Source organism: Trypanosoma theileri, assembly GCF_002087225.1.
Source record: "Trypanosoma theileri isolate Edinburgh chromosome Unknown TM35_Tth_37_V1, whole genome shotgun sequence".
NCBI lineage: Eukaryota > Euglenozoa > Kinetoplastea > Trypanosomatida > Trypanosomatidae > Trypanosoma > Trypanosoma theileri.
Window position 1 is genome coordinate 26,393 of NW_021639879.1, and position 26,075 is coordinate 52,467.

The window sequence follows — 26,075 nt, forward strand, 5'->3', positions numbered from 1 at the left end:
AATAATAATAATAATAATAATAATAATAATAATAATAATAATAATAATAATAATAATAATAAGAGCGACACAAGTAAAATAAAACAATGAAAAAAAAAAAACACTAGGAGGAAAAAAAAAGGGTACGTATTGTAGAGACAAAGGAATAAGGCTACAACGCATCAGATTCATTGAGTATAACAGCGATCGTTATTAAATCCAGAACGGTGCAACTCAGTTACACTTTGCATACACCCACTAACGCGATGTGCGCTATTACATAATTGTAACACCATGGCCTGCAGAAGCAAGAAACGGACTGAAAAAAAAAACAAAAAAAACAAAAAAAACAAAACAAAAAACAAAAACATAACTTGAAATAAAAGAGAGAGGGAAAGACTCAAGAAAAAAAAAAGTTCTTTTTTTTTTCATTTCCTTCTAATGCTTCTTCCTTTATTATTTTTCTCTTTTCTGTACTCATTTTTTCCACAACTATTTCATGTATAATAAACTCTTTAAAGCCTATTTTCAAACTTTTTCCTTGTTTTTTTTTTTTTTCTTTTCCCATTGCCTAGACTAGAGTGAGGACCTCAAGGACTATTAATTACTTTGCCCTCCTCTTCCTCTTCCTCTTCGTACTGCTACCACCACTACCACTACTACTACTAATACTAATACTACTACACAATGACACATGGATTCCTTCACTATTCGAACACACTACAGAAACCACATTTTTGCACTTGCAGACTCTTCAAACCCAGCATGATCCATTTTTGACTTATCAGATGTTCGTATGATTATTTCTCTCTCTCTCTCTCCCTCTCTCTATCTATGTGTGTGCGTGTATAAATGCAGATGGTTGCCCTGCCGCATGGGCCACAGCATCACCTCTAACATCACTCCGAGTTACCACTATCATCATTGCCAGTAACAGCAACAGCAACAGCAGACCTAAGTAGTGGGACCAAGAGTGGAACCTATATCGTCAACATGAAAAGTAGTAGTAATAGTAATAGTAATAGTAAAAGTAGTAATAGTAATAATAATGATAATAATAGTAGTAGGAATAATAAACAAATAAATAACAATAATAGTAATAATACCAACAACAACAAAAAAAAAAGAAAAAACATCAACAACTAAAAAAGAAGCAAACCCAATTCAACAATGGGGAGAATACAAAGAATTTAAAAAACAACGCTGCATCGCTCCATATTCTCCTTTTTTTTTCTTTTTTTCTTTCTTTCTTACTCCCCTTCTCTTTCTCTTTCCCTCTTTCTCTCTTATTCCCCAAGAAGGATCAAAGAAAGTAAAGGGAATGTCACAACCCAGGGAGCTTTTTGGGTTTTTTTCTTCTTTTTTTTTTCATTTCTCTCTGTTTGATTTCACTCTCACTTCTGGTGTCTTGTTGCCCATAGTGAGGTGTGTTCACGCAGATAATCTTCGATTGAGAAGGGTGTCTCCCACTGCCGGAAGAATGGGTGCTCTAGCAGCTCACCCGCCGTCGGACGCTCACGTGGTTCAGGCAACATACTAATATGAATGAAATCAATGAACTCCTCACTTAACGGATACGGCCTTGGGTACTTCTTTAGATCCAATGGGGCTTCTATACGAGCGACACGATCAAAGGCATCTATACAGTCCGTGAGGTCAACAGGATATTCACCAACAGCAAATTCTGCAAGGGTCATGCCTACTGCCCATATGTCGCTTGAAGCACCATGTGTCTTTCCGCGCTGTCGTTCTGGGCTCATGTATTTATTTGTACCAGAGCATTGCAAATCTTCAGAGGAACTTGTTACGGAATCGATGGACGGATCAAATGGAGAGATGTCTCTACAAGGAACAGCATTCAATGGCGTAGCAAGACACTTTTGTTGTTGTTGTTGTTGTTGTTGTTGTCTATTTTGGGACTGTGACAAAGTTGTTTGGCTACAACTAGCACGGGTATCCTCTGCAGATCCATACCTCTGGGAAAGACCGAAATCAGTAAGTTTTACTATACCTCTATCATTTACAAGGACATTTCCGGGTTTGATATCCCTGTGAATAAACCCACGCTCGTGCATATGTTGAATTCCACGTAACAACTGTTCCCCTACTACTGCCACTAGTCGTTCTGGTACACCTACATACTTTTTCCCATTGCAATCTCTCTCATCACCTTCTTCTTCTTCTTCTTCCTCTTCTTCTTCCGTTGTTGATATTGTTCCTCCATCATGAGGATCGATATTACTAAATGGTGCGTGGAGAACCTTCGTAAGATGATCTAAACCACCGTAGTGCATGTACTCCATAACAAAGTCGAGTGCCATGTTCTCCTCTGAGAAAAAGGCATTGTAGAGCTTCACCATAAAAGGACTACAGTACGCCATATGCAGCGCCTGGAGTTCCCTCACCACAATGAGTTGCAGCTGCTGCAGACGTTGACTTGAATAGGTAGGTGGTGTATGTGTGTGTGCTTCTGGGGACCACTGTACAAAGAACGGGCTCAGATCAATGCGCTTTACCGCAAGCCGCCGCCCGCTAGGGATGTGCACAGCTTCAAACACCGTCGCCGACGCCCCTTCGCCGACAGGTCCTGGTATGATTTGAACATCCGCATACCGCAGGGCGTTGGACGGCGGCAGGGCCGACATGCGGCACGAGGGCGGCAGTTCCATGTACGGTAATAAACTTGCGGCGGTGTCTGGAGTGCTCTGTGCAGATGGCATCGCAAGACTACCACTATCGGAGTGACTAAAGGCTGAAGAGGAACGCGGTGGGTATTGTAAAGGTTGTAGATATTGTGTTCGTTGATAAGTGGGGCGGGTAGTGGAGGAGTGGGCATCGAGGGAGTACGTGATGGGACTGTATGGAGTGTCTATACTGGCGGAGAGAAGTGTGAAGGAGTTGTTTGCTGCCGTTTCGAGCGGCACTAACATTTTGGCTGGCAGCAACAGTGGTTTTCTTGTGGGCGTTGCGTGTGGTCCCCCTGCTGTTGCTGCTGCTGTTGTTGATGCTGCTGCAATCTCCCCCTCCTCTACAGAACTAGACTTGCGTTCGCCAAGACTATTATGATTATGATTGCTACTATTATTCAGCAGTAGATGGTTTTGCATCGTGAGGCAGCCGTCGCATGAGACGCGGAAAGGTCCTGCAATCAACACATGATGATCCTCCGACAGCGACAACATGGGCGGTTTGGTGGCGGGAGCTGAAGGCCGTTGTGGTGATGAGTTCATCGTGCCGCTAAGACTATCAGATGACTTCCGTAGGGACTGCGGTGGTTGCAGCGTAGAGGACTCTCCAGTGCGGTGGAGTCCAATGGCACTACCAGCGTACAGAGAGCCGGGTGTGCGCTGCTGCTGCTGCTGCTGTTGTTGATTCTGTGAGGAGGACCTGCTCATCCATCCTACTGGTGTGTGTTGTTGTGTTGGCAACACGGAGGAGAATGGTGTGGAAAAGAGTGACGGTGGCCGTTTCTTCTCTCGCATCGGTATTCCACTGCTAAAACTATTATTCTTCACACGTTCCTCACTCATGAGTACTTTACTTCCAAAGTGATTAGGAGTTCGAGCCATACGGTGCGTTTTCTTGGAATCTTCCATCTCCGTATTGCCAATGAGCATACTCAACTGCAGCGTTGGCGGCGCGTTTGCATTTGCTTCCTGATCAGAGATTGACTTGCCAATAGTTGCTGGCAGGCTTTGAGATATCATGGCGCTCGGCTCTGCAGTGTGTGTGGTAATGGGAAGCAGGAGCACCGGCACCAATTGTTTCCTTTCTTTTTTTTTTTTTTAGTTGTGGGTCAATAAAGAAAAAAAAAAAAAAACAAAAGAGAAAAAAGGGGTTTCAAAATTAATAATGGCTAAACAACATCTTGAATGAAAAAAAACCACAGTGATATCGTAATGATGACACACCCAAGAAGGAGGTGGATAAAAACACATCTGAACACACACATATAGAGAAATAGAGAAAAATACAAAAGAGAGAAACATACATACACACAGACAAATATATATATATATAACACAAGCAATATATATATATATTCATAATATATGAATGCACAAAATAGCAAGAGGTAGTGGGACTATTAGTAGCATCTACAATTAGCCCCAGAGACAGCAACTTATCAACGATGGTCCTGTAAATCACAACAAAAGGTGATTCCAGATAAAGGGAAAAAGAGGGTAATAGTCACAATAATAGAAACAATCGTACAAGGTAAAAAGTCCCTACATCCCCGTACAGTAAGAAAAATCAACCCAAAGGAAAAAAAACAAGAAAAAAACACAGGAGGTTCTCCCCATCGTAAGAATATTTGCAAAAGCAAAAGCGCACACACGACTTCCCACACAGCCAAAAAAATGGACAGTGTTCAGCAAACGTGTGCAGTAATAATAGAAGGAGGAGGATGGAATACTAATCAAAGCACCCTAAAAAAAAAGGTGGAAGATAAGGATTTATTTGCTTGTCAGCATCAAAATAGAAAGTAAAAATATGGAAAAAATAGCTCATCTCGCTACCATTCTCCAGACCCTTATACTTCACACGGTTGATTTTGCCATCCGCGTCTGATACATTTTCACTGAAAAAATAGTCTGGTAATTGAATATTCGCATATGTTGAGCACTGTTTCCTTTACACATTTACTATGAATTTTTCTTTCCTCCGCCCTCCCCTCTTTTTTTGCTTACACGTGAGTCTTGTTTTTCACTTTCGGCTCCCCCATCTTTTATTATTTCGTTGCTGTTACCTCTGCAAAAGGAAAACTAAGCACATTAACTCTTATTCACACATAAGAAGGTACCGAGACAGGAGCAACAATTACCCACCAAAAAAACGTAATCATCAGAAGCTAGTGTTTCTTTCTGGGTACCCTTTTCCTATTATCTTTTTTTTTTTTTGCCGTTCCACCGCTGACGCTGTCTCAATCCTAATAACTCACTCCTCTTTACCATCGGGTGTCACCCTTTTACCATATATACACAGACACGCTTCTATTTCTCTTTCTTTATCCTTTTTTTGCTTGCACACCCCAAAACATACATATATATATATATATGATGAGTGTCTGCGTCTCTGTTTGTGTGTATATATATAACGTCCTCTTAATTGTAGTTCCTCTACTCTCTTTTTTTTTCTTTTTCTGGTTTTCAACAAGTACACACAGTTTATCCAATATAAAATAAAAAACAAGTCATTTGGAGAAGGGTACAGAAATAAACAATGAAAGAGAGAAAGTGAGTCACACATACACAAACAAATAAACAACTCTAACTATGTTGGTGTACTTGGCGATCTCATGCATTGGGAGTTATTATTTTCACCCATCATCCTCTTGCTTCTGCTAAATAAAAAAAATAAAAATAAAATTCACCATTAAAATAAAAACATAGAAACCAAAAATGGCGGCATTAGTTCTACTTTCTACCGCAGGAAGCGCACGCCTGGCACAATCACGGCAATGGATGGGATCTCCGGCACGATACGCCACGCCCCCGGCTCCACACTGCGGAGCTCCTGGCAGCACGCACATGGTGAGAGGCAGAGGCAGGCACAGCAGCAGTCTCCAATGATATTGCCTGTGGTTCCGTTCTTCTTGCGCAGATTGTACCGCGTGAAGAGACGCCCGATTGGGCAGCAGAGAATACAGAAACAATGGGGCCAGAGCGCGCAGGGATCGTCCAGACTTGTGGCGTACAGTTTACACATGGAGCAGGGGCTGAGGAACGTCCAGTGCAGGAAGCAGCAGAGAACCCCGAAGAGATCCGGGGCACCGCAGCATGGGGCGAGCTTCCACACCTCCCACACAGCACCAGCGGAGCCGGACCATTGGTACTGGTCCAGACCGAAGATACCAAGAGGGAGTGTGCTCTCAATCTCAGAAACCTGTTGACCCATTGTTTACAAGTGCAATAAAATGCCTCTTATTATATATATATATATATATCTCTCTTTTCCTTCACAAACTGAGGTGAAATGTAGGCTTTAAAGTAGCTAAGATTCTGGATTGCCAAAGAGAGAGAAAGAGAAAGTTTGTTCAGGTACAGCAGCCACCTCAGGGGAAAATACACATATATACGTACATGTAGAGTACGGAAGAGAAGGGGTGATACAAATAACCGAAGAAAAAAAAGAAAAAACAATAACAACCACAAGAACCATAACAACAACAAACAGCCACACAGCCACATAGATAGATTGTGTAGAAACACAAGCAAAGAGGCATTAGCAATCACTCACAAATCGACATATAAACGTTTTTTCATTATTTTTATTTTTTTGAGAGAAGACACTACCGTTTTACTTTCCCTGCTTGTAGATCAAACGGGTCGAGTTTAAGAAGAGAACAGAGAAAAGACGAAAGCTGTAATGTCACGACGGGTTCACTACTTACATTTGATGGGCTTACCCTTCTCGGTGTAAGAGACGGTGTGCCCAGGGGGGAAATACCAAATGGCAAATCAATAACGGCGGTTGTTTTACTGCCATTTAAGTCGTGTTTGTGTGAATTCACCACAATAAGTGAGCGTACAACAAATCGTGAGGCAATTCCACGAATAAACTCCGAGACGAGAACTTTCAAAAGAACGATGGCGGCAAGGGATAGCACGAAGAGGAGGGGTGTGTGCGCTAGCAAGAAATTGGCAAATGGGTAAACACTCCATAGCAGTAAAGCCACATAAGGGAGTGGAATAAAACCCGTACGTTTTACGTAATTTGGAAAGAAACCGGAGCTTGGTGAGAGAAGTCCTCGCACGTCGTCTGTTTTCCTCAATGGATCATCCACGCAACGTACCTGAAACCCTGCAAGTCGCCACAGCACCGTCTCTGAAGCCATATCGACTAGTACCAGTTGTGAATAGCAGCGATAGACGCCAAGGGAAATGCCATTGAACTTGGCCACAAAGAGATGTTTTATATAATCAATAAAGACTTCTGCTAATAAAACTAATAAAGTATCGGCAATGCCAAGAACATCAAATTGTTCATACATGTGTTGCATTACCATAACAAGAACAAATAAAAAAAACTTTAACCGTTCAATGGCGTCTGCCGCAGCCACCTGCAAGAGGGATTCCCTGTTATGTTTTTTATACACCACTCCCTTTATCTCACTAAAATTGTTGCTTATCATCAATGCCAATAAGAGATGACCTTCCGCATTCACAGCGACATTAAGTGTAACGACTGAGAGCAGCAATGTCACTGCATGCGCTGCGACACACACAGCTGAAAGCACAGCACTACCAATCGGCAACCACAGTGAACGCTGCACCGTCACGTTGCTCTTACGATACTGTGTACTACCCCGACCCCATCCTTGTACACATACAGTCAATACTTCTATCGCCTCCTGCGAGAGAGCTGAGAGAAGTCTGTCGGCGACCTCAAGAATGTTAAACACCATCACAAGTTTTATAAATGATGTACGCCGCACCACGTGGTAAAGGTAGGCGTACAATTGAGTTGTATATATAGAGAGAGAACCGTATGTGAGCATCCCAAAGATAATGAGCACCAACGCAACCGCATCACGCCGTTCAAAACGTGAGAATGCCACCAGACATTTGAGTGGAAGTAACAACAGTGAGAGAATGTTCTCTGCCAAGCTCAGCATTGTAACCGCAAAGTAGAACTCAATGTCTACAAGCATCTCTGGCATACGCAAGAAGTGCTGGAGCATCTCATCAAACCGCATATCCCTCGTACCATCAGAGGAATCATCTCCGTTGCTCGGAGTTTGACCCGCCCGCTCCCTCTGAGTTGCCCCAAACAGACCACGCACTAATTCTTCTCTCATCTTATTCATTCCCTTTCCCTAGGGAAATAAAAATGGGAAAAAGAATCAGAAACAAGAAACACAAAGTAAGTGAGGGAAAAGTAGAAAAGTGGAAACAACAAAAGAAGACAACAATAAAAGGGAGAGAAAATAATAATAATAATAATAATAATAATAACACGAAAGCGAAAAAAAAAAGAAAACTTCTTACCAACTCGACACTCCCTATTGAACAGACAGTTTTTTTTTTTAGGGATAAAACAAATAAATACTTGTAAAAATAGTAATAATAAATAAACGATATATAAAGAGAAAGAAACAACAAAAAAAAAAGGCATGGGAAAAAACTCCCATCTTGTCATTCTTTTTAAACTACTACTTGTTCTTGTAGTCTTTCCACTACGTGTGCGAATTGTCCATCACCTAATTTCTGACCCTTCTTTGTTTTACGTCTCTCTTCTTTCGCCATATCCTGAACGGCTCTCCTCACTCGTTCAATGAATGGCACAATCTCAGCAAAAACATCTTCCGGTTTTTTCTTCCCATCCTTTATACCAAAGTACTTCAAGAACTTTGAGCGTGTCTGATCGAGTTGATTAAATTGTTCCTTTACTTCCTTTAATTCTGCCGTCACTCGCATGGTAAACTCCACAGAAAATGGGATGAATGGATCTTCTGCGTCTGTGCCAAGTTCCACTAATTTTTTCTTAACGAACGTACAGTTATTGTTAAACACCTGCACTGCTTTCTCTGCCTCTTGAATAGCAGACTCAATATCTATCCAGCTGATTTGCATAATATTCGCTGTCAGCATGGGTTTCATTTCATCCACAATGTGCAGTGCATTCGGGAGGTGCGTCTTTACAGTATTGACAAGATACGCAAAGAGTGACATTTTTCCTCTATTATCCTTCGTCAACTCCAATTTGCCAAGGAGACTTAAATCCACTGCCCCAGCATTGCCTCTTCGGGCATCACCGTAATTCATCATATTGCCAAACCCAAGCAACAATCCAAGGAAATATGGTAAATATTTACTGTTCAACACAGCTGTCATACTCTCCCGCATACGGTGCATGGGTTTCAGAACAGCTTGTCGACTCTCTTCCCACTCCATTGAAAAAAGCCACGCAGAGATACGTCGTTTAAATTCAGGCATAGTAATCATCATAGCCATATACTTTTCTTGTGGTTCATACTCCTCTTCTGGTTTTTTACCGGCATTCTTTAAGAATGCGGTGCGTACCTCATCTGTAGGGACCTGTGCGAGCATAGCCGTTAGCACCTCGCGTGGAAGAACATTCGCATCCAACTCAAGCAGGGCGTGCTGTACATTGGGGATACTCGGAAGTTTGTGTAGAACAATAGAGAGATTTCGATGTACATCCTCACGCAAGAGGAGCACCTTTTGTGGCTTTGCTGGAGCTGATGGTTTCACCTCAACTTCCTTCTGAGAGAAGAGTTGTTCAAACTCTGCATAGTTAAAGGAGGTATCACACGTTTTCCCATTATTTACTAAAGCCCAGACAGAATCTTCGCCATCAGAAAGTGGTAGTTTTTCCCAATGGAGAGGTTTCATCCGTTTTGTTGGAGCAGGCCCCTTAAAGAAGATCTGAGAGGATGCTGCTGGTGTTGTTTTCGTTGTGGATGATGATATGGATGTTGGTGCTTTCTTTCCACCCGCCGGTGGTGGTGGCGGTGGGGCACTTTTTTTGCCTCCCGGCGGCGGCGGCGGCGGTGGCGGCGGTGATGATAACACAGACTGTTGTGATGGTTTTGATTCTGCTGCTCCGTTAGCTGCGGTCCCATCTCTCCTATTGACATCATTATTATCATGATTATTATTACCATTATTATTATTATTATTATTATTATTATTATTATTATTATTATTATTATTATTGTTATTAGTATTAGTATTGTTAGTATTAATATTAGTAGTATTATTATTATTGTTGTTGTTGCGGCGGTGGTGGTAATTCTCTTCCGCCTCATCCTCCTCCTCGCCGTCTGGGGGTGGTGCGTCACTCTCATCACTTGGCGGCGGCATCATATCATCATTATCAATATCATCATCAGATGGAGGTGCGAGTAACTCATCATCACTGTTAATACCGTTAGCTTCCGCTGTGTAAAGGCCTTGTGCTGCGGCTCCACGTCCACCGACGAGTTTTGTTACAATGGGTTGTATATCTTCAGCGGTAATAAACTTCTGCACGAGTGCCATACGTGTAGCAGCAATATCGTTATGTGCCTGATTCATATCGATTGGTTCCATCTTGTTAGAGGCCAGTGTATCAATGTGTAGACCACCACCAGCGCGAAACCGTCTTGCTGGGTGATAATTCACTGAAGCTGTAGGCATAAGAAGACTCATCGCCCGCACCGTTTCATGTGCACGCTCTAACTCCTGCTTTAACATCCGCACTTTTGCCTGTTGCTGTTGAAATACGTAAAGTGTTTCCATGGCAGCATCACATTTACGTTTTGCCTCTTCATACTGCATTCGATATTTACTTGCCTCTTCCCAACTACGTGGAATAGTGAGATTGGATAGTCGTTGAAAGTTTGATAATTGTTTCATTACATCCGCATCTTCAATAACGGTTAGTCGTTTCAGCAGTGACACTGCACCGCACTCTTTCCAGCGGAAAATTAACTTCTTTGCCTTTATTTCCGACAACTCCTTTTTCTTCTTCAGAAGAATATTCATAAAGAGGAGTGTGCTGTGTGTGGCGAGGAGGTCGTCGCTGCTCAACAGTGGCACCAGCGGGGCGTATGGCAACATCCCAACACCCACACGTTTCTTCGCCGCGCGGTTAATTAATTTGTGTCCGCCCTCCACCATTCCGCAGATCACAATAAGAGTTTCGAGTGTTGGTTTGGCAATATTGAGTGGAACGGCCGTGCCGTCCGGCGGTGGGACCAACAAACCGTAAATGCGCTCCACGAGCTCCGGCGACTCGGCGATCTGTTCAACGGCATTCACGTAGACGAGAAGATTGCGGAGAACGCTGAGCATTGCCGCCTGCAAGTTACCGCTCGCTGTTCGTATTTGATGAAGAAGAATATTCAGCCCGTCCTCCTCGAGAAACTGCTCGGCGAACTCCGTGTTCTGCAGGAGTGTGTTCAGCTCCAGCACCAACATGCGCTTCCGCTGTCCTTGATTGTCATCATGCAGTAATATATCAATAGCGTCGCGAACAGACGTGCCGCCCAACGGCGGGCGGGAAATAATATCCGCTGCGGCCATCACAGACAACAGCCGCCCCTTTACACTTCAGAAAAGTCTAGTGTCTCTAAAGAAAAATAATAGACAACAAGTCTGAAGAAACGGAAATACCAAATTGATATATGCACATCAGTAATCACCACATCAATACTAATACCAATAATAAATAATAGTAATAATAATAATAAAACAACATGGTATTTATGAGTCAGGTACGTCTCTGCTCATAAAAAGGAAATATCAAGAAAAGGACCACAGTAGTTTTAACACAAGCAAGATGAAAACAAGAAAACAACAACAACAACAAAAAAAAAAACAACGAAAAATAATAGTGCTACACAAAAATACAAAATATCTTTGCGTCTTGCTTTCATTGTTTTTCTTGTTGTCAAACTGGGTTTGCAAATAAACAGTAACAATAACAATAATAATAATAATGAAACAACCTCTCCATCTCACCTCTTTTTCTCTCTTGCAGTTTCAATGACGAGCACCACAGAACGCAAGAAAGAAAAAAGAAGAAAAATGAGAGGCGAAAAAAAAAGGAAATTCTAATCAAACCACACTGTGTTGTTTCTTCGCATCATCGTATCGAGCTGGAAGTGCCTCCTGCAAACGTGAGTTGAGTGCTGCCAATGCAATCGATCGATGTCGCTCCGCATCCTCTTGTGTAGATCCCGGCAGTAGAGTGACATTGGCGGCACTGCGCAGGACTGGAATCGTCACGGCACCCTCCACAAATCCGGTGTTGCCGCCTTCGTTCCCCTGCGAGCCCCCGTTTCCAGTGAAGTTTGAGAGACACCTCAAGAAGATTGGGTACAGCAGCACGTGAAAGGCAATTGGGGTGTTCATGTGGAAGTGCCGCTGCAGCATCCATGAGCTGCAAAGACCTAAAAAGGCGGGAATGAATACACTGCCTGGAAAGATGGTTTCACTATCAATATGCTCATCACTAATTTTCTGTTTTCTACGAAATATCAAGTCAATGATAAGTGCAAAGGCGAGCAGTATGGTGGGCACATGCCGCCGCTGCACTTGTGTGGGAATTAACTGCGGCGCTGCACTTGCCGTTGGGGATATTGCGACCCACGGCACCAGAACAGCCGCGGCGAGTGGCCAAATACCGCAATAACACTGCAGAAACCACGAGAAGCCCACTTGATAGAGAAGTGCACTCAACACCAGTAGAATCAAGGAAGTTATCAGGGCCGTCACTAGCGTTAATTGCATGAATGTAGATGTGCCCACGGCAGCCTCCACCGCCCCGCCAATTGTCAGCATGAACCCAACGCTGCATGCACAGAGAATAATGTTGGGCTCCACAAAGACGTAACTGACAACATTCCACGGGTAGCTATGAACAGAGAATGTGTGTGCTGGTATGAGACCAAACACACGCGGCACTATTGTTGACCAAAGACCAAGCACCGCCGTCACACAGAGCGACACCGCAATGATCTTGCTAGCACTGGTACTGCTACTACTACTACTACCACCTGCCATACACGTTCTCTCTCTTTTTTTTCCCTATTTCTTCTTTTACAATGAGACCACCAAACATGGAAGTTTTTCAAACCATTCAACATTATCAAACCCCGAGAAAAAAGAAAACAAAAAGGGAAATTAGATGAAAATGCAGCAACGAAATAACAATCCTTCAAACCCAGGGAATAGTGCATGGACACAGAAATAAAATAAAAAACTCACCAGAACAAAGGAAATATATATATATATATATATATATATATAATTACGTGGTGTAAAAATTCAATGTGAGAATAAAATAGAGTATAAACAACAACAACAACAACAACTAACACAATTTCCAAAAAAAAAAAAAAAAAGAAGAGACTTCTCCTCAAACGCCACAGTTCTCTGTAGATTGTGCGATCCATCCACTCGCCAGCACGAATAAAGATGCAGCACTATCCACATCACACTTCTTACGAAGCGGCCAATACGCCACGAGTGCCTGTCCAGCAGTTAGAGCTCGTACAGGGGCATTAAATACAACAGTGGCACAACTAACACGAATGCAGTCATTCGACTCATGTACATTACACAACGCAAAACACAAAGTGGCTTGACGAAGAGGCTCCTGATGTCGTGCACAACAAAGACAATCAATACGTATTTCTTCCGTATATTGCCCAAGAGAACGGGGATGAAGTGAGAGTACCACATCCTCCAACTCTACCACACTCTTGTACAACAGTGGATGATCCCAGCGGTCCACCAACCACACAGTTCGCAAAAAACGCAGACCATCTTCTTCTTCTTCTTCTTCTTCTTCTTTTCCTCCATTAGATTCCTGTAATGGAAATAACTCTTTATTCTGTACGTAGTAACGCAGACTACGCCCGTCATGGTCCTTACCACGGATCAACTGACCAAGCGTTACACTGTACGCAGGAAGTACAGATCGGGTATATCTTCCAAACAAGAGAAGTTTGGATGCATCAATTTCATTTCCTGTTTCAGCGTTCACAAATGTCGTTTTACCCCCGCTTGCTACAATCTGCTCAAGAGTGACATTATTTGGGTCAATATACTCTTCTAGAAATGAACTGAAACCACCTCCAGGATTACCTTTTCCGTTATCATTATCACTATTATTCTTATCATGTGATTTACGTTTGTAATGTTCACCAACAAAACATATCCCAGTACTTGTTTTCTTTTTACAAACAGGTGTCAAACCAAAGTAAGTTGCCACAGCGCGTACATCGGTTTTTCGCTCAAACACATGACCCAGTGGAAATAACGCCTTAGAAGCCTGTAATGTAGAAAGACGAGATAAAAACACAGTTTGATCGTTAAGGTCTCGCCCTGCAGAAAATGGTCTCGCTATCACCTGCACCTTATCACCTCTGTCATTATCATCGCATGGAAAGAGTGCAGTCCTGGCATAATGGCCGGTAGCAATGTAATGTGCTTTCCCTGAGTTAAGTAAGGTGTGTAAAAAGACATGAAATTTCACCTCAGAATTACACAAGATATCCACATTCAGTGTGGCCCCACGAGCGTAGGCATCCAACATGGGCTCAAAGCATTTTTCTACATAATGAGCACTGAAATTGTGCAGCGGCATCATCTCTCCGTTGCGCAGTAAACCAATCGAGCGGGCGATTTCAGTGGCATCGTTGTAGTCCTGCTGTGCGGCTTCACACCAACTAGGACGACTACCATGTACTTCTGCGGCATCTTCCCAGTTCTTCATAAATACTGGAAAATAGTGAACAGGTGCCGTCAGATCATAATGAGATCTTCTCATCGTTTCGCATGGAGTTTGAAGTACATCAGACCAAGAACGATGCTGTTCCAGAATCTTCTGTATCTCACTCAACGACAATGGATACTTCAAACTGCAGAGAGCCTCAACATCACGCCATTGGGGTGCGCAACGTTTGAGCAGCAATGCTACAACGGCGCTATCTACTCCACCTGACAAGGCAACCGCCACACGCACAACAGTAGAAGGCATTTACAGTGTTTCTTTTCTTCTGCCTATACACACAGACGTAAACAGAAGCATATAAACATATATATATATATTCCAGGACTACCTATACCAAATTAACCGAATTGGTCATCTGATCCGTGCAGAAAGGGAGTGAAAAGGATAAAAAAGAAAAAAAAAAAAAGATCACCGTACGATAATATTGCAAAACATACCGAATTGAATTTTTAAAAAAGTGTAATCTGATATAAATATGGGATAACGAACGAGAAAGTGAGAAAAAAAAAAGCAAAGTAAAGTAGATGAGATATGTACTTTAATCACTTGATGCATTTGATAAAAAGAAAAAAAAAAAACAAATACCAACTTTACTTCACAGATTGGAACATCATCTCACTTCATGTATATTTGATATTATTCATCCGTACCGTCGATTCCATTCGCCTGGCTCGGTGGTGACAGCAACATTGGATCCTCTTCACACAGTGGGACTCCTATTTCTGGTACAAATCCCTGTTGATGAGCGGTGATGTACCAGGCAAAGTAATCACGAATAGACACAATAACCGTTCCGGCTGACACTGAAAGTAATCGCACCAGACTCAAGAATACGTCAGGTTTTCTCGCAATACATTCAAGCTCCTCACGTTTTACGGTCGTGAGTGAAGATTTCTCAGCGTCTGTTTGTTGTATAATAGTCTTTATCCAATGCGATACTACAGAGGAAAGTTCCTGATACATTCCTACATTGCAACTGCGCATGTGTTGTTGTTCCCGTGGACTCATTCGCTGCATAGCGAGACTTTCAGCTGTTCCTTCAACATTCTTTTGCGCCTCTCGTGTACTTAGGGTTGACTTCTGTACAATAGATGTACCTCGTAATATTTCTACCATCACTCCATGCAGTTTGTCAATCCTCTCACGAATGGCAAGAGTCAGAAAAGCGTTCAACGCCCCTCGAATAGCGGCGTGTGGGAGAAGGGCACTACTTTTACTTAATGATGGTGCATCACGTCCCTTTTGAATGGATCTTGCCACGAAATTCTCCATCTCAACAAAGTGGTTTACTCGCCAGAGAATCGCAAAAAACGTACCCGCAGTTTCTAATACCAATTCGGCTGTCGTCTCAAGATCTACTGGTGGAGGTCCCCAAACATCGGGATGCTGCCGCCATTGTTGTGGATCAACTGTACCATCGTCATCATCACCGTTTCTATTACCAACACCAATACTACTACTACTATTATTACTATTATTATTATTATTATTATTATTATTATTATTATTATTATTATTATTAATTTTGGTATCATTATGATTTATACCAAAATCACCAACATTATCTTCATTGTGAGAGCAAAATGAAGCACCTTCTAAAATCTTTGGAAGAGGTGATAGTAGTTGAGCCATCAGTGTACAATACTCCACCAACTGTTCGTCTGTAACTACATCAGAGTGTGATGAAATCCAGGTTCCCCGTAATGATCGAGAGAATTCCTCTCTATCTACAGCAATACTAGTTTGCTCCTCGAGAAAAATTGTAGCACTATTGTAGCTTCCCGTTATTTCATAGGCTTCTGCACTCCAGAGCAATTGCATAGCATCAGCGGCTGCTTGTTTGTACTCTCCTAATACTTCTGAGTTTTCTTCTTGAAGCCATTGTCGACCCACATGATCGGCATTTGCTGGCACAATGAGGCGCACAGGAACGCAGAGACCAAAGAGAACAAAACTAACACATTCCGCTACAGTGCGAAGAGATAAAAGACTCTTTGGGCTGCCACTTCGACTCGATTGACGTCTAATGGCGAAAGAAGCACACTGCATAAGAGAACGAATGGCTATTGTACGCACTTGATAAGTAGAGCGTGGGGAAACCACCAGAGGGACCATGCAATATTTCATCACAAAAGAGACAAGAGAGTCCAAGTGGTCTGGAGGAACTTCTGATAACAACTCATGAGACATGAAATTCATTATTGACGGTAATGTCGCACGAAATGACGTGAGTGAACATTTACGCATGGAAGATGGAACTCGGATATCAAACAATATATAACTAAGAAGAGCGGGATCTGTCATGGAAGTCTCTTGCTCTGTGGTGGCGTGTCCAAGAGATGCCTCTAACACTGTATTAGAGAGATGTACTGCAAGATGGTGTATCTGAGATGGTTTAAGTTGCATTACAAGTGCACGTAAGAGAGTGATAACTTCTGTTCTTGTTTGTTGTGCTTGACAACGTAACAAAAAACATAATCGTTCTAAAGAATGAAGTACAAGAATATCTGGTTGCCTCTCAACACCTTCAACGAAATGTTGAAGTAACAAAACATGTTTTTTAAACTCAGGATTATTCATTTTAGGGTCTTTATCCTCATTCAATAGAGTTTTCTTGTCTTTAGAAGATATAATCGTATCATCATCATTCAAAGCTGTGGTACAAATAGTAGAAAATTGTGCTAAACACGACTGCGCACTATCTACATCTCCACACATACCTCCAATATATGCCACATTTGAGAGAAGTAAAAGTAATATATCTCTTGATTTCTTATGCAACTGAATATCAAGAGTTATACCACCATCCCCACAGAAAAGAACAATAAGTTTTCTAAGCACATGAACGGCTAAACTACATGTTTCTGTTCCTACACTATTTTTTTCACATAATGTACGTGCCAGAGGTTGCAATACTTGTTGCCATACTAATGCCATGGTATATAATTTTTCAGAGTTTAAACCAACTGGTTTAGTCCCTATACTTCCAACGGCATGCATAGTTCGTGAAATAAGTTCTTTGATACCTTGTAATAGATGCATTAGGACTACTGGATGCGTTTTACACCGCTCATAACACCGTTGAAAGAATACAAAACATTCAGCAATTTCATATTGAGAGCAAAATCCCTTTGAATCTATATCACATATACAAGAAATCCAAACAGTGGTTAGAATATCGACAACAAACTCCAACAGAACATGCATGTACTCATCTCCCCTTCCACTTCCCGCATCCACTACATCAATCAACACTGGAATAATAATTTCACTGAAATCCCGCACATTCACAAGGTTTCTCACTACTGTCTCTTGATGTTTTTCGTGTGAAATGAGGGAATAACTAAGAGCACGCCGCAATACGTATAATACAGCTGTTAGAGTGGATTCATCAATACTTGTATCCTTCATCACAGTAGTGATACCATGAAGCATTTCCTGTACTACACCTTTATAAACCCTCGTGAGATCATCCGCCTCTTCCGTTCTAATTGAAGCTGCACGTGTAAATTCTTCCATCCGACCAAATACGGACTCTGCCTGCACTAATAACTTTTGAGGGTGTTTGTGACTGTTCACGAGTATTTCTACCACTGGAACCCACAAACGCACGGAGAAGTTCACACTGTGCATTGTTGCCGCTATCTCCAGTACACAGCCATTACACAAATCCCGAACGGGTTCAAATGAAGCCATGCGCAGTAGTGCGTGCTGAGAGACGCCGCACTCCGTCTGCAGTCCAAAGGCCGCGGCGACGAGAAAACTGCTGCGCAAACCCCGCACGCAGAGCAGTAGGGCCTCCTCCGGCACCTGCGATCCATGCAAGGCCACACCGAACACCGCGCAGAGCGAGGGCCACGTGCTGAGAAACAAATCCTGCGCAACACTACACCAAAACGCAGGGGGTTTAATCTCCGTATCCACTTCCAGTCTGCTGTGCCGGCAAAGCAATTCCTGCGTTTCACTTGCGAGTCGTTGTCGAACTACACCGAATGCCAACTCCCGACGTTCTTCACTAGAAAAAAATATAGAGTCCATCTTTCCTGAGAGTGGGACAGTCGCATATCGTGCACCACTATTCATTCCAGCCGACCAAAAACCTTTCATACTATCAAGTGAATGTAAACTAATATCATCAAATATATTGTTTGTAAAACGTTCCGAAAAATCTTTACCTTCATTACAACCTCGCAATTGTGAATGAAACGTAGAGGCCGTCATTTTTAATGATGAAACATGTGGATTATAGAGGTTCGTATTTAGCATAAGTACCGCTACTCCTGCAATAAAGCACGCATTCTCTGATTCAAATGGAAATATCTCACGATCTACTCCTTCAACAGCATTCATTTTATAATATGCACTAGAGAAAAATTCGAGAAGGCGTTCAATACGTTGACCTTCTTTGGGTAATAAAACAATTTTAAATAATTCTCGTAGTCCTTCTACAAGGCCTTTTCCTGCTAACGGTAACGCATCCATAAAAGATTGACAAACTTGTAGTGTAAGAACAGATGGGTAAGAAAGAAACTCGGCGACGGATTCAGGATTCAAAGATGGTGTTTCCATAAGAAATTGTGTAATTTGACGTACTTTCTCTTCTGCTGCTGGAGAAGCTGGTGGTGGAATATGTTGATGTGACCAATCCTTTTCTGCAGCTTCACAACCTTTATTATCCAAGTTCATATCTTCATCCGTGATATTAAACAATTTTTTTATACCCTTTACAGGAGAACTGTTAATAACATCAACTAAACGTTGTTCTTTCATCTTTTTCTCTCGATTTGGTAATTTTGTGCAAATTTTCTTTATGGCTACATCTTTTTCTTGAGGAATATACATTGTAAGTAATTCCACTGCTAATGAAAGACCTTGAAGTGCAAGAAATGGTAAAGATTTCTGCATCGTTGTTGAATCTTCACTTTCTCTCTCTAGATCTTCTGTGTCCGCAAATTCTTCCGGTGCAGCACAACGTACTGCCTTTGACAAGGTTGCGACTGCCTGTTGTACAATATTTAACTGATGCCAACGGATGTTGAGATCAAAATGATTATAGAGCCGCAAGAGCAGAGATGGTTGAACATTGGCACCTGATCCCCTAAAGAAAGTATTGACAACATGTTGAAGGAGTTCTCTCCTCATGGCAGATGGTGTGCTGTCTGACTCCAGCAGTCCAAATACACCACTGGTGTACAGAAATCCAATTTCAGAGCCAAGATATTCAGGACACCCCACAACAATGCGGTTAAGAATATCTAATCCAGCCTTTAACACCCCTCTTTGCAGTGAAACAATACAATTAAGAACGCCTTCTGCTATACGCGCTCTCCAAGTGGTGACTCCTAATACATACCGTAGTTCGTCCACATCTGTATCAGCTAATTTTTTTACAGTTTCATTCAGAATCTGCACAGCCACAAGTTGACCGTTATTCTGATCCCCACAGTGCTGTGCAATGCACGAAATGTACTCTGGTGAGAAGGCTATAGGTAGTAGTGATTCCACCACAGAATGAGCCACAACTTGATGCCAAAGCGGATTTGCAGTGGTAACATTCTCCAAGTCTGGCAAAGAGCTTGTACGCAACATACCACTCGGTGGTGTTCGCTCACGGGTGTTCTCTAACTCTTTTTCATTCCCGGCCGCATCTTCCGGTAATGACGACTGTCGCTTCCGTCGTTTGGATCGCGCGGTGGTGGATACCCATTGGGCCAAACCAAAAAGATTTGCGCACACATCACCTTTAAGTGTTCGTAACTCCTGCGATCCCGCAGTCTCCTTTAGTGCGGCAACAGTGATCAAATAACGTACAGCGGGGCGAACAAGATCTATAAGTCTTTCAATACTTGTAAGCAACGCTGGTCCTAAAAGCACCCGTAACTCGTCCATTCGTCGTTGGGCAGCACATCTTGCATTCACCGTTTCCGCAGCGGTAGAACTTGAACTTGTAGAAGAAACTCCCATCACACGAAAGTGACGAATCTCTTCTCGTACAAATCGTTGCTCAAATAGAACGAGGCACTGTCGCAGTTGTTTCAATATGTCAACGCATACTTGTGCCCCAAAACGTGTGGAAAAATGATCTGAAGGAGCTGTAAGAAGATCAAGAAATTTCAGAATAGCATTGGTGGAAACCCTAATATCACGTGAAAGATGAACAAATAGTGAAGAACGTGTAATACGGTTTTCTCCACTATTATTCTTCTCATCAGACTTATCCGTCTCACGTGTTTCTGTGTATATCTCACGTACCACTTGTTGTAGTGCGTTTGTAATGATAGAAAAACAGCGCACAATGGCGAGACGGGCTGCATTACGTCCTACATTACGTAACTTTACGGTTTCCTGAATACCACTAGCAAAAAACATACGAAGAAATTCTGCAAAATCCTCTAAATTTCGAGTTTCAAAACAGCTTGACAAAGAATTAACACCATTTTGTGATCCGCCAAAAGATGTGGTGCTTCCTTCGCGTATTATTTCAACTGTAAAGGAAGAGAGTTCATCCGCACGAGGTGGAGTTGGAACACCAGGAACAGCTCCTCCTGATCCCGAGGCCCGCAAAACATTAGAGGAACTTTTGTTATTATTACTGGTGCTACTTTCGAGGTCCCCATCCACTTCCGATGAATCCACTTGTTGTTGTGGTTGTTGCTCTGGGGTCCCTGCTAGTGTAAGTGGGGTGCCTGAAGGTGGTGTGCAAATGGATGGTCGCGGTGCCCCCACCTCTCCCACCTCCTTCACCCATTCTTCTATGCTGGTCTGGATCTCCTTCAGTTTGCCCTTTTGATTCCCACCAAGGATGTGCCTCGCCTGAAGTAGAAGAGCGCGCAGTTGAACCAAAAACGCAGCACGATTCTCTAAGTCGGCTGCTGGCTTTTGCGCAAGCCCCTGCATTACCAAAAATATTTAGCTATCGGCTAATACGTGATTGGAGTGTATATATATATATATATTATTTATGCAAAGAGAGAAAAAGTAGAATGGAAATAGTTAGATAAACAAGTAAATAAGTAAATAAATAACAAGTAGAAAAAACCAAAGGGGAAAGTATACACACTCACAGTCACAAATAATAATAATAATAATAATAATAATAATAATAATACAATATGAAGGGGAAAAGAGGTAATATATATATAAAGAAAGAGGGAAAGAGTAGTTTCACTACTGCAAGGCCTCACCTACACATTCTATAAGACGTATAGGAAGACTTTTTTTCTCCCTCACGTTACAGTTACTATAATGGTACGTTAGTTTCTGCTGCATTACGGATAAAAGTTCATCAAATTGCAAGACACCATCACCATTGCGATCAAACAAAGCCATAATAAGATCTAATTCAACATTTTCCATTGGTGGAAGACCAGCTGCTTTTATTGCACGATTGAAGTCATTCTTACGCAAAGGGAGACCCGAGGAGGTAAAAAGTTCTACTGATTCTGTTATCGCATCTGCGTGCTGCATAACTCGGTGAAAACTGATCCACAGTTCAAGTGTCATGGTATCTCCACTACCACGCATTTTTCTTATGTTTTCAACGATATAAAATGGAACATGACTTCCAATCATTTGGTTTGCGATGAGTTTTCCAAACTGCTCAGCGGTTATTTTATCATTACGATCAGTGTCAAACTGACGAAACTCAGCCTTCCAGACCTCTTCATTCAGATTTTCAATAGTTTCTTCAATCTCCTTGTATGTACAGCGACCCTCTCCATTCTCACCAAAGAGTCTTTTCACAATACCATTCTTATAACCACGTGTTAATATCTCTGACTCCGCTGGATCACAACCAAGTCCTCGTAAAACCCCTGCAAATTCCTGAAGGTTAATAGCACCAAGGCGGTCTTTATCCACTATGGTAAAGAGCATTCGGACATCATCTAATTTTGCTGTTAATAATAACATTAAAAAAGAAAACTCAGAGAAACTAATGTATGTATTACCATCGGCATCCAATTCACGGAAAAGTTGCTCCAGTCCCTCCACTACTGAGGGATGTAAGGGTTCATTGTTCTTTGACGCCAGTACAGCACGTACAAAATCATCCACAGTCATATACTTTGGTCCACCTTTACATTTACGGTGAGTTGCGTAGTGTTTGAAGCGTGTCTTGACATCACGTAAATAGTACGGGATGAGATAATCGGGTGTATCCAGAGGCCGACAGAGCGCAACACCAGCGCCAAGTGTAGCCACAACACACCAAGCAGCACTAAAGGCAAAAATGATTCTCGTCATTGAAAAGAAATGATACCATCGATGTACAGCACATGTGAATTGTCGTCGACACCATTCCCCGCTATCATGAAGGCGACGGTTCCATCGCAGCGGGTCTCGAGCGGGCCGCCAGAGAACCCGAAGGAGAGAGCGCATGAGAAGCTATGAGAGAACTGTTAGTTACAAATAATGGAATCAAAAAATAAAAAATAAAAAATAAAGAAGAGAAACTAATCAGATCGAAATGCCAAAATAATTTAAAAAATCAAAAATAATAATAATAATAACAACAACAAGAACGAAAGAAAAAAAAAAAGAGAAATAATAAATGAGGGTAAGTTCACCTTGCAAACTCACACGAGATTAAGGGTGTGACAGCCACACACACGTACACACACACACACACTCTCTCTCTTTCTCGCTTTTAAGCAGAAACCCGGTTCTCCTTTACTATTCCTTTTTCATCTCCTCTGGGCACAAAATGCCTACCACTGCCGCTGCATCTCCACTCACATTGAAATACTGCGCCATGTCAACAACATCTCTGGGTTCAACTGCCAGTATGGCGTTCCGCATCGCCTGTTTCTGATCTGGTTGTATATCATGAAGAAAGTAGGACTCACCATAACTGTCAACAGAATAAGGTGCATCAATGCTGGAAAACATACGAAGCTTCGCCTCATCAATCTTTACCTGCGTAATATTACCAGAGTCACTAAGCCATTCAGAAACCTCCTTAAAAACAGAAACCGTTTGCTCCGGTGTGGGATCTCGGTAGCTCGACATTGTTATACCGCCAACTTCCCCATTAAGAGTGGCGGATGCCCCTGATCCATACGCTCCTCCCTCCTCACGTATACGGCGATGCAAATACTCATTGCTGAGCAGTTGACATGCCACACGAAGAGGAGCCTGGTGTGGATGAACCCAGTCTAAATTGTTTGCAATAGCAATACCAGCGTAGGAAGTATCAATGGGTAACTCCTTTCGGAGTTGCGACAAACCAGGAGTTCGTTTTGTGGATGAAAATGAGAGACGTGTTGAAGGAGTCTCTGTAGTAGAACTTACATCTGGAAAGTCACGTAGAAATTCTGTTAACATGGTTTCCACTTCCGTACGATGTCCTTCTTCACAAGTAGCCCAAAGGATACCACGACGAATGTTTGATGCCAATGATTTGGCAAATATCTCATGGGATTTCAATATTCCAGTAATGGCTTCACGTACAACTGCTTCTTCAGCACTCTGTAGTTTCTCAAGTATAAGAGAAGCATGTGTTGATTGTGCCAGACCAGTCCACTCTTCCTTTACAGCACCACATGGAGTTAAATGTGAAACTGCAAGAGTCGTGGCGACTCTGTTACCGTTACGTTGTATTCGCTGAATAACTCCAGAACAACGTGCCTTTACAAGAGAAAGTGCACGAGAACGGACCTCGTCATTCTCAGGTGAAGTTTGTGGTTCAAGAAGAGTTACTTTAAGGAGGTTCAATGCTTCCCGTAACTTTTCTTTAGTTGTAAAGAAACCATAGGATGTACCAACGATATAATCTGAACTTTGACGATACGACTGGTTAAGTTGTGGGGAAAAGGTAAAACCCCCACAAACCAAATCAGTCGCAATAGAAAGTTCCTTGTATGAATATTGACCTGCACCCAAATTTCCCAAAAGTGAATTCCACAAAGGAACATCTATCAAAGATTCTCGTACACAATCTAAAATAGATGTGATTAATGATGTGTGGAACGGTGCAAGTCCATGGACATATACAAGTCCATTTGTTGGACAAGCAATCGTATGTAAAGAGTTACTATCCTTTAATTCCACTAACTTTGGGGAAGGTTCTTGGAATGATTCACGGGGGATATCTTTGATAGTTAATGTGGGAAGAATATCATCATTTTGGGGTGCCCGAATACGTTCCAACCATTTTGTTGTTTCTGTTTCGATTTCTTCTTTTTTGGTATCAGAAACATCTTTATTCAATTTCTCTTCCATTTGAGTTAATGTGTCACGCATAGAATCCAGAAATTCTTTCTTTGCAGATACAGACACTAGTGCTCTGTGAGGATTATTGGTAAGATTTTTGGAAATACGTGGAAGAAGTGTCTTTGCTTGTTGCTCTCCCAATCTTCTTAAATGTGGGAGCCAGTCAATGAAATCAAGAGGATTGTTTCGTGCACGACATAACCCCATCATACATAGACCGGCGCACAAATTCACTCCATACTCAGCAGCGCGATGACGTTGTTGTAATTCCTCCTGAAAAATAACAGATTTCACTCTTCGCTGATCAAAACCTTCTTTTTCCACATTTTGTAGGGTTGAGATAACAGCATTCAATACTTCATCCTCTGCATTGGGACGATTCTCATCTACACCCTCTACACCATATGAGATAAAGGGTGAGGAAAGAAAACTTGAGTATCCTCGCATTGGGGCATAACGACTACCAATCTGTGATTCAATAAGCGCCTTATACAGCGGTGAACTTGGACCACTTGAAAGTAATGAATCCAATACACTTAATTCAACCATATCTTCTAACATATTATCTTCTTGTTGAACTCCAAATGAAACCGAGACACGCTTTTGGCGCTGTGGATTTCCCATAGGATTTAATGGACCTTCCAATGAAAACTTCTTAAGTTCTTTAAAACGATTTTCAGGTAAGAGAAAAGGGACTGTGACAGCTTCACCTCGAGAAAAGGAAGAAAAATACTCATTAAGAATTTTCATCCATTTATCTGGGTGTTGCTCACCATATGTAAAGGTGACGCTATTGCTGGGGTGATAGTGTTTCTTGTGAAAGGCCACAAGTTCTTCATATGTGAGTTTCAACACATCTGGTGGAAATCCTCCTGAAATATGTTCATAGTGTGTTCCGGGAAGCATTACTTTCATTAGTGAATGTGCATAGTGCTGTGATGGCTCTGACACCACCCCACGCATTTCATTGAATACAACCCCATTAAACACCAATCGTTTCCCCATCACCGGATCTGTTTCAATCTCTACACGATGTCCTTCTTGTTTAAAGTCTTCTTCACGCAACAATGGATGAAAGACGGCATCAAGATAAACATCAAGTAAGTTACAAAAATCCTGCGTATTTGTTGTTGCAAAGGGATACAAAGTATAATCATTACCAGTCATAGCATTCATAAAATTACTTAAAGATCGTCGTAACATCATAGTAAAGGGATCTCTTACGGGGTACTTCTTACTACCACATAATACAGTATGTTCTAAAACGTGTGTGGTTCCTTTGCTATTTTGAGCTGGTGTGCGAAATCCAATGCAAAATGTATTGTTTCGATCATCCGTATCAATATGGTAGTACATGGCTCCAGTAAGTTTATGCTGCCACTCATAGGCAACAATATTTAGTTCATCAATACGACGTGTAGCTTTATGTAAAAAGCCATGTGTGTTTTCGAAATTAATGAGTGATCTCCTTCTAACTGAAACATCTGCACATTTCCCTGCAGAACGATGTAATAGGCTACGGCGAATCATGTATTCTTCTTCTTCTTAGATAACGCAATTCCCCTAAACCAAAAGAATTAAAAAAAAAATAATAATAATAAAGAAAAGAAATTGGAAGTTACAAACCTTGGCCT

General features: G+C 42.0%; 9 protein-coding genes across 9 annotated transcripts; all 9 read right to left on the reverse strand.

Moving 5' to 3' along the window:
* Window positions 1–1,373: 1,373 nt before the first annotated feature.
* TM35_000371100 (putative protein kinase) lies at window positions 1,374–3,686 on the reverse strand (the record flags this gene model as incomplete). The annotated part of the gene is made up of 1 exon (XM_029029410.1): window positions 1,374–3,686. One exon carries the CDS (start codon window positions 3,684–3,686, stop codon window positions 1,374–1,376), a length of 2,313 nt encoding a protein of 770 aa, XP_028879203.1.
* A 1,717-nt stretch (window positions 3,687–5,403) lies between these two features.
* On the reverse strand, window positions 5,404–5,877 carry TM35_000371110 (uncharacterized protein; the record flags this gene model as incomplete). The annotated part of the gene is made up of 1 exon (XM_029029411.1): window positions 5,404–5,877. One exon carries the CDS (start codon window positions 5,875–5,877, stop codon window positions 5,404–5,406), a length of 474 nt encoding a protein of 157 aa, XP_028879204.1.
* A 394-nt stretch (window positions 5,878–6,271) lies between these two features.
* On the reverse strand, window positions 6,272–7,780 carry TM35_000371120 (uncharacterized protein; the record flags this gene model as incomplete). The annotated part of the gene is made up of 1 exon (XM_029029412.1): window positions 6,272–7,780. One exon carries the CDS (start codon window positions 7,778–7,780, stop codon window positions 6,272–6,274), a length of 1,509 nt encoding a protein of 502 aa, XP_028879205.1.
* Window positions 7,781–8,126: 346 nt separating this feature from the next.
* TM35_000371130 (formin 2 (FH2) domain protein) lies at window positions 8,127–11,012 on the reverse strand (the record flags this gene model as incomplete). Its single annotated transcript, XM_029029413.1, has 1 exon — window positions 8,127–11,012. One exon carries the CDS (start codon window positions 11,010–11,012, stop codon window positions 8,127–8,129), a length of 2,886 nt encoding a protein of 961 aa, XP_028879206.1.
* A 534-nt stretch (window positions 11,013–11,546) lies between these two features.
* TM35_000371140 (rhomboid-like protein) lies at window positions 11,547–12,494 on the reverse strand (the record flags this gene model as incomplete). The annotated part of the gene is made up of 1 exon (XM_029029414.1): window positions 11,547–12,494. The coding sequence occupies one exon, from the start codon at window positions 12,492–12,494 to the stop codon at window positions 11,547–11,549; it is 948 nt and encodes a 315-aa protein (XP_028879207.1).
* Window positions 12,495–12,849: 355 nt separating this feature from the next.
* On the reverse strand, window positions 12,850–14,475 carry TM35_000371150 (putative tRNA-methyl transferase; the record flags this gene model as incomplete). The annotated part of the gene is made up of 1 exon (XM_029029415.1): window positions 12,850–14,475. The coding sequence occupies one exon, from the start codon at window positions 14,473–14,475 to the stop codon at window positions 12,850–12,852; it is 1,626 nt and encodes a 541-aa protein (XP_028879208.1).
* A 390-nt stretch (window positions 14,476–14,865) lies between these two features.
* TM35_000371160 (putative brefeldin A-inhibited guanine nucleotide-exchange protein 2) lies at window positions 14,866–21,126 on the reverse strand (the record flags this gene model as incomplete). The annotated part of the gene is made up of 1 exon (XM_029029416.1): window positions 14,866–21,126. The coding sequence occupies one exon, from the start codon at window positions 21,124–21,126 to the stop codon at window positions 14,866–14,868; it is 6,261 nt and encodes a 2,086-aa protein (XP_028879209.1).
* A 270-nt stretch (window positions 21,127–21,396) lies between these two features.
* On the reverse strand, window positions 21,397–22,608 carry TM35_000371170 (Ca2+ binding protein, contains EF-hand motif (ISS); the record flags this gene model as incomplete). Its single annotated transcript, XM_029029417.1, has 1 exon — window positions 21,397–22,608. One exon carries the CDS (start codon window positions 22,606–22,608, stop codon window positions 21,397–21,399), a length of 1,212 nt encoding a protein of 403 aa, XP_028879210.1.
* A 294-nt stretch (window positions 22,609–22,902) lies between these two features.
* TM35_000371180 (putative pitrilysin-like metalloprotease, putative,metallo-peptidase, Clan ME, Family M16C) lies at window positions 22,903–25,971 on the reverse strand (the record flags this gene model as incomplete). Its single annotated transcript, XM_029029418.1, has 1 exon — window positions 22,903–25,971. The coding sequence occupies one exon, from the start codon at window positions 25,969–25,971 to the stop codon at window positions 22,903–22,905; it is 3,069 nt and encodes a 1,022-aa protein (XP_028879211.1).
* Between the last annotated feature and the right edge of the window lie 104 nt (window positions 25,972–26,075).